This window comes from Betta splendens, chromosome 13, assembly GCF_900634795.4.
Source record: "Betta splendens chromosome 13, fBetSpl5.4, whole genome shotgun sequence".
NCBI lineage: Eukaryota > Metazoa > Chordata > Actinopteri > Anabantiformes > Osphronemidae > Betta > Betta splendens.
The window spans coordinates 19,694,862-19,710,726 of record NC_040893.2 but is presented as its reverse complement, the minus strand read 5'-3'; the positions used below and the strand labels follow the sequence as shown (position 1 = coordinate 19,710,726).

General features: G+C 46.4%; 2 protein-coding genes across 4 annotated transcripts in view; both read left to right on the top strand.

Annotated features, from left to right (window-relative positions):
• Nucleotides 1-83: 83 nt before the first annotated feature.
• On the top strand, nt 84-4,961 carry LOC114868473 (sodium/potassium-transporting ATPase subunit beta-3-like). The gene is made up of 7 exons (XM_029172093.3): nt 84-479; nt 1,884-2,012; nt 2,087-2,185; nt 2,699-2,886; nt 2,971-3,021; nt 3,109-3,195; nt 3,620-4,961. Exons 1-7 carry the CDS (start codon nt 218-220, stop codon nt 3,785-3,787), a joined length of 984 nt encoding a protein of 327 aa, XP_029027926.1. The 5' UTR covers nt 84-217; the 3' UTR covers nt 3,788-4,961.
• Nucleotides 4,962-7,616: 2,655 nt separating this feature from the next.
• Nucleotides 7,617-15,865, top strand: part of LOC114867483 (mitogen-activated protein kinase kinase kinase kinase 5-like) — a 21,330-nt gene continuing 13,081 nt past the window's right edge. For 2 of the 3 annotated variants that reach the window (XM_055514179.1, XM_029170152.3), the window contains exons 1-2: nt 7,618-7,897; nt 13,465-13,522. In XM_055514179.1, the coding sequence (XP_055370154.1) occupies nt 7,790-7,897; nt 13,465-13,522 (166 nt within the window). In that variant the 5' untranslated portion in view covers nt 7,618-7,789. Of the gene's footprint in view, nt 7,898-13,464; nt 13,523-15,865 lie in introns of all 3 variants that reach the window. The other variant, XM_029170153.3, reaches the window with a different exon arrangement.

Below are 15,865 nucleotides of genomic sequence, written 5' to 3'. Positions count from 1 at the left end.
TACATTTTTCCATCACTGGTTTCACACAGCATCTTTCCACAGACCCCCAGCCCTTTTCTATTGCGCATGCGCTGAGTTCTGCAGCAGTTCGTGTGTGTATAGACTTGTGTGTGTGTGCGTGCGCGTACTTGCGCGCGCATGTGTGATCGGTTTAACGCGGCTGTTTGCCTGCTCGGTTTTGATTAGCTCGGATCAGTACCCGACCCACTGAGCCACTATGCCGTCCACCCCACAGGAGCAGAACCAGGAGCAGAACCAGGAGCAGAACCAGGAGCAGAACCAGGAGCCCAGCGAGGAGACGAAGGGGGAAGTGAAGGCGGAGAACGAAAATAAAAAGGAGGAGCCGAGAAAGGAGAAAAAGAAGGAGGAAAAGAAAGAGGGAAAGGAGGAGAAAAAGGAGGAGAAGAAGGAGTCCTGGAAGGATTTTATTTACAACCCAGGAACCGGAGAGTTTCTGGGCCGAACCGCCAGCAGCTGGGGTAAGACGGCAGCGCGTCCACAGAGCCAGGTCCTGCATATGACTCACTGCACATTCTCCGACTCGAACCGAGCCGATTGGAACCGTACACGTTATAAATTAGCACAGTCACCGATTGTTAGGACACTTGATGTCTGGACACATCATAGAAACACACATCACTGCGGGCGTCCACGGAGCCCGTTCAGCATCATTTACTGCTGTGTGTATTGGACGTGAGCATCCTCCATCTGAGTCCTCAGCAGGGCTTCATTCCGCATTCAGTCATTCGGTCGTCTGATGACAGTGCATTGGCGTTCACTGGTTCTGTACTGGGAGTGAAGCCACTCGCTGGGCCCGATCCGCCATCACAGGGCCTCAGTGATGAGACAAACCAAGGCGTGCAGCTGCAGGAGCTGGCTGTGCTATTGCTGCAGGTGGTTCCTGGTACCAGGATGCTGCACTAGTCAAGATGAGAACAGGGATCTGTGGATTCATCTCATTTTACTGATATAAAGAGGGTCAAAGGAAAGTGGGCCAAGAACAAGGCCCTGCAGAACCTGGGTGTGTAAGAGCTGTAATGGAAGTGACATTTCTGGCCCGATTCTGTGCTAAAATCTAGTGTATTGTTTTTTACTGGTATCTTGAATGTGAGGAAGTCAAGAGACAGGCCCAGGCTGTGATGCTGGTGACTGGGTTCTACTGGAGGGCCCAGCACACTGATCCAGTTGTACTGAGTGTTCAGAATCGAATCAGAATTTCTCCAAACTCTGAAACCGCTTGTGCAACAACATGGTTGGATTATTTTAGACATGTGTAGTGAAAGAGCAAAGAGGAGCTGCATCATGTGACAATAAGGGTCGAAATTGGAGAAAAAGCCACATCACAAATAAATCACAGGCTCTTTTTATTATAAAAATACTAATTGTCTCACAGCTTAAAACAAACAGTATGAGGTGCATGAACATGTGCAGGAGTCAAGTTCGGTTTGTTGTACTTCACCTGAACATGTGTAACACACACACACACACACACACACACACACACACACACACACACACACAGCTGCTGTCAGTATAATGTGTCTGACTCCTAAAATCTGTTTCTGGCATAAACTGAGATACTGTAACAGACACCCACACACACACACACACACACACACACACACACACACACACGCCCAGAGTCGGCGTCAGCACATTCTAGCTACCCAGAACCCTCTGCTGCAGCGAAGCTACAGATATTTCTGTGTGTTTATATTTAGCCTGTGTCTCACTAACAGCACAGACCTGAGGGGTTTGGTTCCCCTGAACATGTCTTGGCAGGTCTTTTCCGACTGTAAATCCTCCAGAAAATGTTAAAAAGGATGTTTTTTTTAAGATGATTTATTTGTTGAAATAAAGGCATTTCACGTGATCTCCTGCAGGTCTCATCTTCCTCTTCTACCTTGTCTTTTATGGATTTCTGGCGGGAATGTTTGCTCTCACCATGTGGGTGATGCTACAGACTCTGGATGAGAACGTGCCCCGACATCAGGACCGAGTGGCCAATCCAGGTAATTTCACCTGGGCCTGTTCCTCTGGTGTCACAATGATCACTTACCATTACTGATGATTTGTTCTGTTGCAGGTTTGGTGATTCGACCTCATGCAGCTGAAATCATTTTCAACCGCAGTGATGTGACAAATTACAATAAATACACTGAACAACTGCACGAGCTGCTGCAGCGTGAGTTCACCCACGAAGGGTTAACGCCTCAGCCTCTCTCCAGTCTGCTGAATGTTGTCGAACAGAGACATGTTTGTTCCTGTTTCCTTTTTTTAATAACGTGGTCATTATAGTTGTGTATGTAGCTGTTAACATGTACGTTAACAGCTGTAGCAACAAAGCTGATGACTTTTAACATAGAAATTAAAACATACATTTCATAAAAGGTCAAACATTACATACTTACCCCATATAACTTAACCCATTATTATTATTATTATTAAGATTATTAGCTTTAAAAACTCAGACGTTTAAAAGAATCTAGTTCTTTGGGATGTGACAGATGTTCTGTTCACAGGTATTTTTCTCTCTCTTTAATGGGGTCTTAATGAGCATTGATGGTTCCTGTTCAGCAGACCAGGCCAATACTAACAACATTAAATGGTCTCCAGACACAATGAGTAAATGCTTGAAGTGTAATGAAAGGTGAGGGCTCTCAGGGATTGGACTGATTGCTCCGTTTTCGTTGTGCAGCGTATAACGACAGTGTTCAGGAGCAGAACGACCTGTGTTTGGTGGGAGAGTACACAGAACAGGACGATGAAGCCACCAAGAAGGTTTGCCAGTTCAAACGCAGCGTGCTCAGTCAGTGCTCGGGTTTAAATGATGCCACGTTTGGATACGCTGAGGGGAGACCCTGTATCATCATCAAGATGAATCGGGTCAGTGATTGCTTTGATTGGGACCAGGTGCAGCTGAACGATATGACTCCATGGGTTTATGCTAAGACCTGTGTTTTTCTACAGGTGGTTGGACTGAAGCCGCGAGGGGATCCTTATATCAACTGCACAGTCAAGGTAGCACAAACACACATGAAGCCACCGCTGCTGTTGTTTATGGGTCACCTGTGCTGATGACATCACGTCTGTCTCCATGTCTGACAGGGAGACACTCCACTAGCGGTGCACTATTTTCCAAAAGAAGGTCATCTGGATAAAATGTATTTTCCGTACTATGGAAAGAAGCTTCATGTAAGTAAATGCTGTTAATTAATTCATTAGGTTTTAGGAACTGAACTAAGCTAACTGCTGTCTGCGCAGTAACATATTAAGATGTCAGGTCAGGCGTGACCTGCTCTCATTGTTCCGCGTGTATTCACCTGCCACCTTCCAGACTGGGTGGAGACTGACCTCAGTCTATTCTGACTCTGGAGGGGCTTTTAATGTGGAATAGTTCAGTAAAAGTCAAACCGTCATATATTCCACAACACAAATGGATACTATCATAGATAGAAAACCAATAAGTGCCATAAAAGCAAACCATCATCATTTCCATGTATGACAGGGAGGAGACCTTCATCCCAAGTTGTTCCTCTGTAGTTTAGAAGTACAGTCCTTTCACGACCTTCCCATCAATCTGCATGAATCCCTCTCTGTTTCTGTCTCTCTTTTACAGGCTGCCTATGTTCAGCCTCTGGTTGCCATCAAGTTGATGTTAAGGAAGGAGGATTTAAACGCAGAGCTGGTGGTCGACTGTAAACTTGAGGGAACCAACCTGCGTAATGATGACGACCGGGACAAGTTTCAAGGTCGCGTCACTTTTCGGGTCAAAGTCTCTGAATAGCCGAACCTGTCAGATGAGATAAAAGCACAAACCGAGTTTACAGTAAAAATAACAAAGACACTTGAATCCAGACCTGATTTAATCCTAGAGGTCTGAATTGGGTTCAACTTCTTCAGACTCGAATGAGGAAACCAGATCTGGACCACTGAGAGCCATGTGGTTACGCAGCCGGTTTGGCAAAGACCTGATCCTGTTTCAGAACTGATCCTAGTTAGCCTTAAAAGTGGTCTGGTCGTCCAGATCTTTTTCTTAGTAGACCAAACCCAAACCTGAGTGAGTCTGGTTCAACCTGTTCAGACTGTTGGAGCAGATCAGGTCTATGGAAGCATGTGAACCATCAATGACGTATTGTTTTTAATTGTGTGTAAATGTGATGTCACAGCAATCAAATCCCAGTAGTGTGTCACTAAGTTTAGCACACAAATGTGAATAGCAGCTGCTCAGTAATCAGAGTACTCCACTGTGGATTGAACTGTCTGTGTCTGCCGTCTGACTGCCAAACGTTTCATAAAACTCATAAACATTGCTTGTGCTTTGGCTTACATGCATTAACATCAGCGTGTGGAGTACTGTGATCACTGATTGACACAGCAGACAATAAGAAACATTTTATTTCAGAAGAGACAAAGTATTTTATGTGAGATTAAAGTTTGTTTGAGTATAGAAGAATAAAAATAAAACACTGCCTGTGGAGATAAAGGCAGACACAACACTTCAGTAACAGTTCACTGCCTCAGTGCAGCAGCTTTTTGTAAAGCTTCCACAAGAGAAGAGAAGTTCAGCTCCCTCTTCAAACCCTCATTGTACTGCAGAGATGTTATTTTCAGGATTTTTATATTTAAAATGTAGAAAGTCATGGATATGAGAATTTTCTCTCTATTTCCAAAGTAATATTGTATACTGAGTACTGTATGAGTATCAACCCTCAGCAGAGGTTTACGTGTGCTATGTGTTTACTTCACACTGTTGGTCAGTTTATTTGTGTCTGACTGCTGAAGGAAAGAAAATGAGCAACGAGAAGAAGCACCTACAGCTGCAAATAAAACTTGTGAATGACTGGGATTTATTATTATTGGGTTTTATTGTATGTCCTGTATTTGTATTTTAATTTGGTCAGTACATTAAAAAGGATAATGTTTTCATCAGGATTAATAAAATGTCAATATGCACCGAATACTGACTTTGAGGTTTCGTCAGATGGTTTGTAACATACGGAGCAGTTTAATAACTACATAGTTTTATGTCATATTAGAAACAAGACCAAAGACAGTTGAAGTGAACACATTCACTTTGTGGTTGGGTGATGGGGTGATGTCATTGGGTGATTCAGCCCTAGTGGGCTCTTATTTATTTATTTCTAAACAACAAATCTGAATACAGTATGAGCAAAAGGATTTATTTCAAATGATGCAAACAGCAAAACATGTCTAATAATTGTCCCTAAATAATTCTTCTGTAAAGAAATACAGAAAAATGTGGACCTAAACCGGATGTCTTATTTTGGTTACTTTATTTTGAAGGGGTTTACCGGATGCCGCATTCTGACGTTGGTTTGTCAGAATGGAGGTGTTGCAGTTTCCCGCTGTGGCCACAGGGGGGCAGTGAAGCGACAACGTTTAATGTGTCCAAATAACTGGAGCAGGCGTCTCATGTAAACAGACCGACACACGGATATTAATAACAAATTTTAATATTACACTATATTAACAATATTCACTTTGAATTCGAATCTGAGTAGAATATGTAGAATAGCACTAGTAGGACACATCTTTCTAAAGTACAAGGCGGAGGAAACATGTCTCTTTGTTTCCGAATCAGGTTCCAGGTGAGAAACACAAAGCTTTGTCATTTTAATGTCGGCTTTCTCCACGTTTATGTCTCACTTCATCAGAGCGTGTCAGTGTATTTTTACAGAAGACCACGTGTTTCCTTAAGCCATTAGCATGTTCCGCTTGTATCGCTACACGTGACGTCACAACTCCTGGTTTGTCCCCTGACTTCAGCGCGTGACAGAGACTTTTCCGGACACCTGTTCACGCGCTCACCTGTCTTTTGGATTCTTTCCTCCCCTTTGCTTTCATCCTGCTCTGACTCCCAGCAGTGAGTCCCAGCTCAGTGATGATGCATGCAAAATATTCTAAAGCTTCATCTTCTAATTGGCAACCGTCTGGTTTTGGACCTGTGATGGTTCATATTCACCCCTCTGGTAATTTGGGGACAGCAGAGGAAGGACTTATTATTACTCTAACCTACAACCGCCTCTGGGTCTCCTGACACTGTTGAGGTTAAGTCAGTTATTTGTGGTTGAGAGTCTGTCGCATGTGGGTGTTTGTGGCAGATATGAGAGTGTAAACAGCAGCTCTGTGGGGCCATAAATGTCAGGATGACCACGGTGTCAGCATTCATTAGCCACACATTCAGCTCCATCATATTTATAATAATGTGCCATGAGCAGAGCCGTCTGTCCTGACTGGAACCAGGACTGTGGCCTGGACCAGGGTCAGCTGTGCTTCATGGAGCGATCTGCTCTGCTTGGTGCCAGTAGGAGTGAGTGACTGAATGTCAGACAGCGCGATGAAGCAGCTCTGCGTCGTTGTCCTGTGAACTGTGGCCTGAGCCGCAAACATCCACCTCGTCTGGCAGCGCAGTCGCTTCCTCTGCAGGAAATAAACGGTTGGCTGGTTCTGGTTCCGTGCTGATTTGGCGCCTTGCTTGTGTTTAAAACCCTACCCTCAGATTCAATAGACTCAGGATAGTTGCAATGCATTTAATGAACTTGAAATGATTAGAGACAAGTTGACTTCATTAGTTCAGCTCCACCTTTGAACTCAGACTTCAACTTCTGATCTGTGGTTTCTTCTTTTGCTTGTTTCCTTTTTTACTTTCAAACAAGTGTGAACAGAACCAGTTTACTGCTGGTTAGTGTTAAATTTCATTTACCGTGAGGCCACAGAAAAAAGATAAAAATGATAAGATGAAATGAAAATACCAATCAACTTAATCACATCCAGTATGTGGCAGCTGAAGTCATTGTAACAGTGGGTGCCCCAAGGCTTCTGAACAGGAAGCTGAGAGGGAGCTCCAAGCAAGTGAGTTGTTGCAGAGCAGACTACACACACACACACACACACACACACACACACACACACACACACACACACACACACACACACACACACACACACAGTAGGGGCAGAGCTGACTGACTGAAACCTCCTCTAAAAACCCCAAACAGCAGAACTGCAAATAATCAGCTGCAGCTGCAGAAGTTCAGCAGCATGTTCCCAATATCTGAGACAGACACACACACACACACCATCATAACTAAAGGCAGACGTCCAACCTTTGCTCTAATCTGAACCAAAACTCAATTCCAACCTCAGCCCTAAAATCACATCTTGACCCTCAAACGGACCTTCACAGAAGTGAGGATCGGCAAAAATATCCTCATTTTGGTAGGAAAATACGTTTTTTGGTGCAAGTACACACACACACACACACACACACACACACACACACACACACACACACACACACACACACACACACACACACACACACACACACACACACACACACACACACACACACACACACACACATATACACACACACACTTTAGTCTCTAGTTGTAATCTTGCACATCATCATCATATCACATCATATCATCATTTTAACCTGTGTAAAAGTCTCAAGCTGTCATACATATGCAAACACACCCAACAGGAAAGTGGATTATGTAAATGAGCTGTGAAAAAATGTGAGAGGAAGGCGTGAGAGGCCGACCGAGGGAGGGAGGGAGGGCTGACAGCACGCTGAGAAACAGAAACAGGAAGGTGTGTGAGCAGCGACGACACCCGAGCGAGCGAGGACGGAGTCCATCATTCACGCTGCCTCTCCATGTGGAGGCCACGGCTTCGAGTGTGTGTGTGTGTGTGTGTGTGTGTGTGCGTGTGTGTGTGTGTGACATGACCCAGGACGAATCGTAGACACAGCTTCGACATGGACTTCCAAAACAGGGCAGCTCTGGACATCTCCACCAGGAACCCTCTGGACGACTTTGAGCTGCTGCTGAGAGTTGGAGGAGGAACCTACGGAGAAGTTTACAAGGTCAGAGTCGGGCTCCGCTTCAGAGTTCCCAGCCCAATTCAACATGTATTTCTTGATCATCTGCCTGAATGTGTTCGTTTAAGGTTAAAGTTCATTGTCAGACTCTCTGGCCTGTGAAGCGGTCTCGATACATTTAGGAGGAAATGTAGGTGTGATTTATTTTAGTTTCATTGGTTCGTTGTTATCACAGCTTCAGTGCAGGCTCCTGCTGGAGGAAGTGGTTTTACAAGAAGTGAAAGTATTCTTCTCAGTAGCTGATGAACCTTTTGGAGTTTGACTCCACCTGTCTGAGCTGCTGCTGCTGATCGGATCAGGACGCCACTCTGTCTTTAGTTCACACTGGTACCGATCTAGGTCCAGACGGGTCACGGTGACTAGAGCAGCAGTTCACCTGATGCTTGGTCCAGGATCCACTCATGCATGGCTCAGTACTGAAACGGATTCCAGTCCAGTACCAGTAGAACCAGTCCAGTACCAGTAGCACCAGTCTAGTACCAGTATACCAGTAGAACCAATCAGACCGTATCAGTAGCACCAGTCAGACTGTACAAGTAGCACCAGTCAGACCGTATCAGTAGCACCAGTCAGACCGTACCAGTAGCACCGATCAGACCGTATCAGTAGCACCAGTCCAGTACCAGTAGCACCAGTCAGACGGTACCAGTAGCACTAATCCAGGACCCGTAGCACCAGCCCAGTACCAGTATACCAGTAGCACCAGTCCAGTACCAGTAGCACCAGTCAGACTGTACCAGTAGCACCAGTCCAGTACCAGGAGCACCAGTCAGACTGTACCAGGAGCACCAGTCCAGTAACAGTAGCACCAGTCCAGTACCAGTAGCACCAGTCAGACTGTACCAGTAGCACCAGTCCAGTACCAGGAGCACCAGTACCAGTATACCAGTAGCACCAGTCCAGTACCAGGAGCACCAGTCAGACTGTACCAGTAGCACCAGTCCAGTACCAGGAGCACCAGTCCAGTAACAGTAGCACCAGTCCAGTAACAGTAGCACCAATCAGACCGTACCAGTAGCACCGATCAGACTGTATCAGTGGCACCAGTCCAGTACCAGTAGCACCAGTCTAGTACCAGTATACCAGTAGAACCAATCAGACCGTATCAGTAGCACCAGTCAGACTGTACCAGTAGCACCAGTCAGACCGTATCAGTAGCACCAGTCAGACCGTACCAGTAGCACCAGTCCAGTAACAGTAGCACCAATCAGACCGTACCAGTAGCACCGATCAGACCGTATCAGTAGCACCAGTCCAGTACCAGTAGCACCAGTCAGACGGTACCAGTAGCACTAGTCCAGGACCCGTAGCACCAGCCCAGTGCCAGTATACCAGTAGCACCAGTCCAGTACCTGTAGCACCAGTCAGACTGTACCAGTAGCAACAGTCAGACCGTACCAGTAGCACCAGTCCAGGACCAGTAGCTCCAGTCAGACCGTACCAGTAGCACCAGTCCAGGACCAGTAGCTCCAGTCAGACCCACTAGCCTCTGGCCGTCTGCCAGCGTCTCTGTGTTCTGGAGTTGGACGTTGTGCTTCTTCACGGTTCCACATTCGATGCTTGTTGCAGCGCGGTGGTGACAGACAGTAACAAACCTGTGGACGGTGATCGGTCCCGTCCGGCGTCGTCACAGCAGGGAACCAGCGGCTTGTGGTTCCGGCCTCTGATGGCGACATTCCTTGTTCTCACACCTGAAACCTGTAGTTGATGCAGTCGAGGGTGTGTGGTTGTTGCTGCGTGAGTCTTATCTTATCTGGTCTCGTAGACAAACAAAGGCTCGACTCATTGATGGGAGTTCAAATCAAACCTTCATTTCACGTCAGCATTAAGCAGCAGACCACTTCACCTGGTTCCAGTGAACCTTGTTGTGGCTCAGAACCAGCACCGCCAGACCTTTAGCACACAAACATCAGCGTTTGAAGGAGAAGCTGTGGAAGAAGTGACGCGTGACGTCTGTCTACGGGCAGAAAAGTCAAAGTCAAAGTCAGGTTACGCTCTGTGGTCCAGTTCAGTCTGATGAGGCCCTGTTAAATAAAGCAAACGGACGCAGCATGTTTGTGGACGCCGAAGCAGCTTCAGAGCTCGTAGACTTTAAGCTGCTTCTGCATCACATGCAGTCGGACCCATGTTCATACTCTACGAGACACAGATCACAGACGTCAGCCACACACTCACTGTAGCAGAGGTCACGGTGCAGAACAGCAGCGCTGAGAAGCAGGTCTGCAGAGAGGAGCTTGAGGGCCGGTGGGTTCTGGTTCAGCACCAGGACACGGAACCGTCTGTGTCCCTGAACTTTGGCTCCTTTTGGTTCTGAAGTTGTTAGAGAATAAGTTAGTGGTGTCAGTGGGAACCAGTCTGCAGTCAGACGTTCGTTGTTTTGTTCCACCAGCTAACGTAGCTAAATAATATATAGAAGCTAACGCGAGCTGCAGGGTCTGAAGGCTCAGGTCGAACCAGCAGCCACGTTACGGTGTATAATTACTGTCGCAAACAAACAACATTTCTGCCTGATGAGGTGTCGTTCTCTGTTCAACTTCCTCCGCGTGTCACTGTGTTAAGAATAGAACTGTTTTACCTGTTGGACGAGTCCACACATCTGGGGAACTGCATCGTTTTCATGTCTGAGCTGTAGAGACTTCACAGACTCCACCGGAGCACATCTGTAAAATAACTGAGGAAACAAAGACAAAGTGGGTTTGTCCCCGTGAAACAGCTTTACTCCTCAGGGATGTTAACACAACCTCCGAGCTTTTAAAGAACTACAGAACTCTCAGACAAACTTATTTGCACCACGTCACTTTAAAAACACGAAGAAACGTCTGACGATCAGCGAGCAGGATTCGTCCTCTGGGGACCATGAATGTGACCAGTCCCACTGTGGGTGAACTGGGACGGGCCTTAGGGTTCTGATACGGTTTCTCTGGTGGTAAATGTCATGAAGCTAATGATAAATGTGTTGAGTTCTGCATCATGTGGTCATAATCATAATTATCATCTACCACATCTCAGATTTTAATTGGACTTTGTTGTGTGTTTTGTCGTCTCCCCTGCTACTGAACATAGTTGTGGTTTCTTGTTGGATCCCTGACTCTGTCGCGTCTGTAGCTCACCATCGTCCTCATAATGTAAAGACGGGCGTCTGCAGAGACCCGGTCCGTCGGTGCCGTTGCTGTTGGACCCCTCCTCACGTCAGCTCTGCAGCCTTTGAGCTTCACCTGCTGTGGGGACGGGTTTGGGAATCGAGCCCAAGCTGTGCAGCTCTGCGTCTGGTCGCGTCTGGATCGTCTTACAGTAAAACGCAGACTCCCCTTATCTGATGTGGCTTGTGCTACTAAGCTGCACTCGAGCTGTTCCACACGGTGCAGCTAGTTTCAGGCTGCGGCCTCAGAAGCTGCGGGCTGCACCTGGGGTGTGTGCAACCTCAGGCGCAAAATGAAGAAGTGAGACAGAGGAGCAGCAGAGTCGCTGCAGAGCCAAGTTAAGTGTGTCAGGTTTCTGCTGAAACACTGAGCTCGGTGGATCTGGGCGTTAAAACGCGCCTGAGTCATTTATCTGTAACCTAAAAAGAGGAAGAGAGAAGCAGCTGGATTTAATGTAGAGCCTCATCCGTCTAATCTACAAAGGTGTGAGGACTTTAACACCTTATGATGTTAAGAATGATTGGCTGAAGAAATCGGATGAGATGAGTAACATTATATCACGAAGGCCTGGATCTTCAGTCCTTCAGTATCAGAACATGGTTCTGTTTGCTGGATCTACAGACGTTTGTGTTTGAGCTCGGAGCCGGTGGACGTCGGACCAGCGCTGACCCACGCGGTCACGACGCGTGAACAGGAGAAGTGTTGGCGTCTGTGGCGTCGTTCTCCTCACCTCCGACCTTTGACCTCTGACCCCACAACGCCGAGCTCTCCGTCCTCGACGTTGAAACGGGTCTGAGCTGCGTGTGAACGGGTCGCAGGCAGAGACGTGAAGCCGCTGATGCGTTTCCTCACTAATGACTGATTAGATTTGGCGTGTGAACGTATCAGCGCATCGCGGTTGTAGAACTGATGCACGGACTTTCATTTCTACCCATTTGTACAAAGACTGAGCTTAAAGAATCAGCGCTTTGTCCACTCGGCCTTTCATTTGCTTTCATTTGGTGGGCGTGTTGTTGACAGAAACTCGTGGATGGTCTGTGATGACGTTTCCTCTGTGGAATCTCCAGTCACCGTCTCTGACCTTTGACCTCCGTAGGTCAGCTGAGAAAGGAATCTTCATTTTCCTCTCTGCTTCGCGGTGTCTCAGCCTGATGTAATATCTGGACTAAATGTTCAGATGGAAATGTTGTTGAATGTTTACTTACCACCAGGGTGTGTTTCCTCTGTGTGACCTCTGTGACACACACACACACACACACACACACACACACACACACACACACACACACACACACACACACACACACACACACACACACTTTGCTGTGTTTCCACACTCATTGTTCGCTTGAACCAACACATGCTTTTAGTCGACGCATGACACGACTGGACTGGTAACTTCCCAGAATGTTTAACTGGAAGTGAACTGGTTCAGGTGATCTACTTCCTAATGACTAATGTGACTCAGGCTTCTGAGAAACACGGTTGCAGATGATATCAGGCTCTTTACTCGTCTACAGCGCTTCATGCTGAGCGCAGACGCTTCGAGCACCGCTGTTTGATACTGTTTCTAGTTGTGAGATGTTTAAAGTTGAGCCTAAAGTTGAGGTTTACCTGCTAACTTCAGCAGCGCTGATCTGCCTGAACTGCAGCTCAGCGGCCGTTAATGCTCAGCTGATCCACCTGAGACGTCACATGCAGTGACAGCACTGCAGCTGCAGGCGTTCAGCCTCCTTCGTCACATGCAGGAGCTCCGGGCTCAGATGCTGATGCTTTGGTCGTCAACCACCAGCGCCTCACAGCTTTTAGTGGAGCCACAGATCAGCAGCGTTTCTGCAGGTTTTCTCCTGAAGCGCTGACGTTGGCCGTTAACTGGTGGTAACTGCTCCCTCCCCGTGGTTTTGGTCCTCGCTGACTGCAGAAACGGGCTGTTTCCTACTGAGGAGGGGGAGACGCGTCCACTCGCTGCTGTGTTCTGACTGAGTGTGCACAGATCAGTGTGTTACAACCTGTGGACTCATGAGAACCTGAGCAAAATAAATCATCTCAATCATCTGAAGTGAGAGGAACGGGTCTGAGCCAGTCATCAAGCAGCTTTCAGCTTCGCTCCTCCTGATGTCGGCCACGCTTGGACACGTGCCGCTTTAACCCACTTTCAATGAGGTGATCTTGATTCAGCTGCTCTTCTAAATAGACTGGCTGTAGTTTTGATTGTGACAGATTGTGTAACGACGCTGGTCTGGTTGAAGAGAAGAGGCTCCTCGGTGCAGAGACACCCGCTGGTGTCACAGTGTCAGTCTGCAGCGTCCCAGTGGGGCGACGCTGCAGACTGTGGTCAGCGTGTTATTCTCCAAAGAGCAAATGAAAACACAGCAGAACGCAGCACATCCTCAAACCACTCTGTGTTTTCAGGCGTGCAACAAGCAGAACGGGGAGCTGGCAGCCATCAAGATTGTCAAGATGGAACCAGGTGAGCATCCAACTGAAGCAGGCAGAACATGCAAATACCGGCCTTCAGCGTTAAACATAGCGCGTGCAGCCGAGCACGTCGTCCTGTTTCCTCCTCATTCAACGCCGCAAACACGTAAACAGAACAGCAACGGCCCCTGGAAAAAGGAGCGTTAAAGCAGCTCTCAGCCAGAACCTGGGGCTGCAGAAAGAGCTCAGCCGAGCCCCAGGGAGCCAGAGAACTAGAGAACCAGAGAGAACCAGAGAGAACTAAAGAGAACCAGAGAGAACCAGAGAGAACTAAAGAGAACTAAAGAGAACCAGAGAGAACCAGAGAGAACTAAAGAGAACTAGAGAACCAGAAAAAACAGAGAGAACTAAAGAGAACTAGAGAACAAGAGAACCAGAGAGAACTAGAGAGAACTAAAAAAATCTAGAGAGAACAAGCAAAAACTAGACAACCAGAGAGAACAAGAGGAAATTGGAAAACCAGAGAAAACTAAAGCGAACCAGAGAACCAGAGAGAACTAGAGAACCAGAGAGAACTAGAGAACCGGAGAGAACAAAAGAAAAGAGAACTAGAGAACGAGAGAGAACTAAAGAAAACTAAAGAGAACCAGAAAGAACCAGAGAGAACCAGCGAGAACTAAAGAGAACCAGCGAGAACTAAAGAGAACTAGAGAACCAGTGAGAACTAAAGAAAACTAAAGAGAACCAGCGAGAACTAAAGAGAACTAGAGAACCAGATTGAACTAAAGAGAACCAGCGAGAACTAAAGAAAACCAGAGAGAACCAGCGAGAACTAAAGAGAACTAAAGAGAACCAGAGAGAACCAGCGAGAACTAAAGAGAACTAGAGAACCAGAAAAAAACAGAGAGAACTAAAGAGAACCAGAGAACCAGAGAGAACAAGAGAACCAGAGAGAACTAAAGAGATCTAGAGAGAACAAGCAAAAACTAGAGAACCAGAGAGAACAAGAGGAAATTGGAAAACCAGAGAAAACTAAAGCGAACCAGAGAACCAGAGAGAACTAGAGAACCAGAGAGAACTAGAGAACCGGAGAGAACAAAAGAAAAGAGAACTAGAGAACCAGAGAGAACTAAAGAAAACTAAAGAGAACCAGAAAGAACCAGAGAGAACCAGCGAGAACTAAAGAGAACCAGCGAGAACTAAAGAGAACTAGAGAACCAGCGAGAACTAAAGAAAACTAAAGAGAACCAGCGAGAACTAAAGAGAACTAGAGAACCAGAGAGAACTAAAGAGAACCAGCGAGAACTAAAGAGAACCAGAGAGAACCAGCGAGAACTAAAGAAAACTAAAGAGAACCAGCGAGAATCTAAAGAGAACTATGAGAACCCAGAGAGAACTAAAGAGAACCAGCGAGAACTAAAGAGAACCAGAGAGAACCAGCGAGAACCAAAGAAAACTAAAGAGAACCAGAGAGAACTAAAGAAAACTAAAGAGAACCAGCGAGAACTAAAGAGAACTAGAGAACCAGAGAGAACTAAAGAGAACCAGCGAGAACTAAAGAGAACCAGAGAGAACCAGCGAGAACCAAAGAAACTAAAGAGAACCAGAGAGAACTAAAGAAAACTAAAGAGAACCAGCGAGAAACTAAAGAGAACTAGAGAACCAGAGAGAACTAAAGAGAACCAGCGAGAACTAAAGAGAACCAGAGAGAACCAGCGAGAACTAAAGAAAACTAAAGAGAACCAGCGAGAACTAAAGAGAACTAGAGAACCAGAGAGAACTAAAGAGAACCAGCGAGAACTAAAGAGAACCAGAGAGAACCAGCGAGAACCAAAGAAAACTAAAGAGAACCAGAGAGAACTAAAGAAAACTAAAGAGAACCAGCGAGAACTAAAGAGAACTAGAGAACCAGAGAGAACTAAAGAGAACCAGCGAGAACTAAAGAGAACCAGAGAGAACCAGCGAGAACCAAAGAAAACTAAAGAGAACCAGAGAGAACTAAAGAAACTAAAGAGAACCAGCGAGAACTAAAGAGAACTAGAGAACCAGAGAGACTAAAAGAACCAGCGGAGAACTAAAGAGAACCAGAGAGAACCAGCGAGAACTAAAGAAAACTAAAGAGAACCAGCGAGAACTAAAGAGAACTAGAGAACCAGAGAGAACTAAAGAGAACCAGCGAGAACTAAAGAGAACCAGAGAGAACCAGCGAGAACTAAAGAGAACCAGCGAGAACTAAAGAGAACTAGAGAACCAGCGAGAACTAAAGAAAACTAAAGAGAACCAGCGAGAACTAAAGTGAACTAGAGAACCAGATTGAACTAAAGAGAACCAGCGAGAACTAAAGAAAACCAGAGAGAACCAGCGAGAACTAAAGAAAACTAAAGAGAACCAGCGA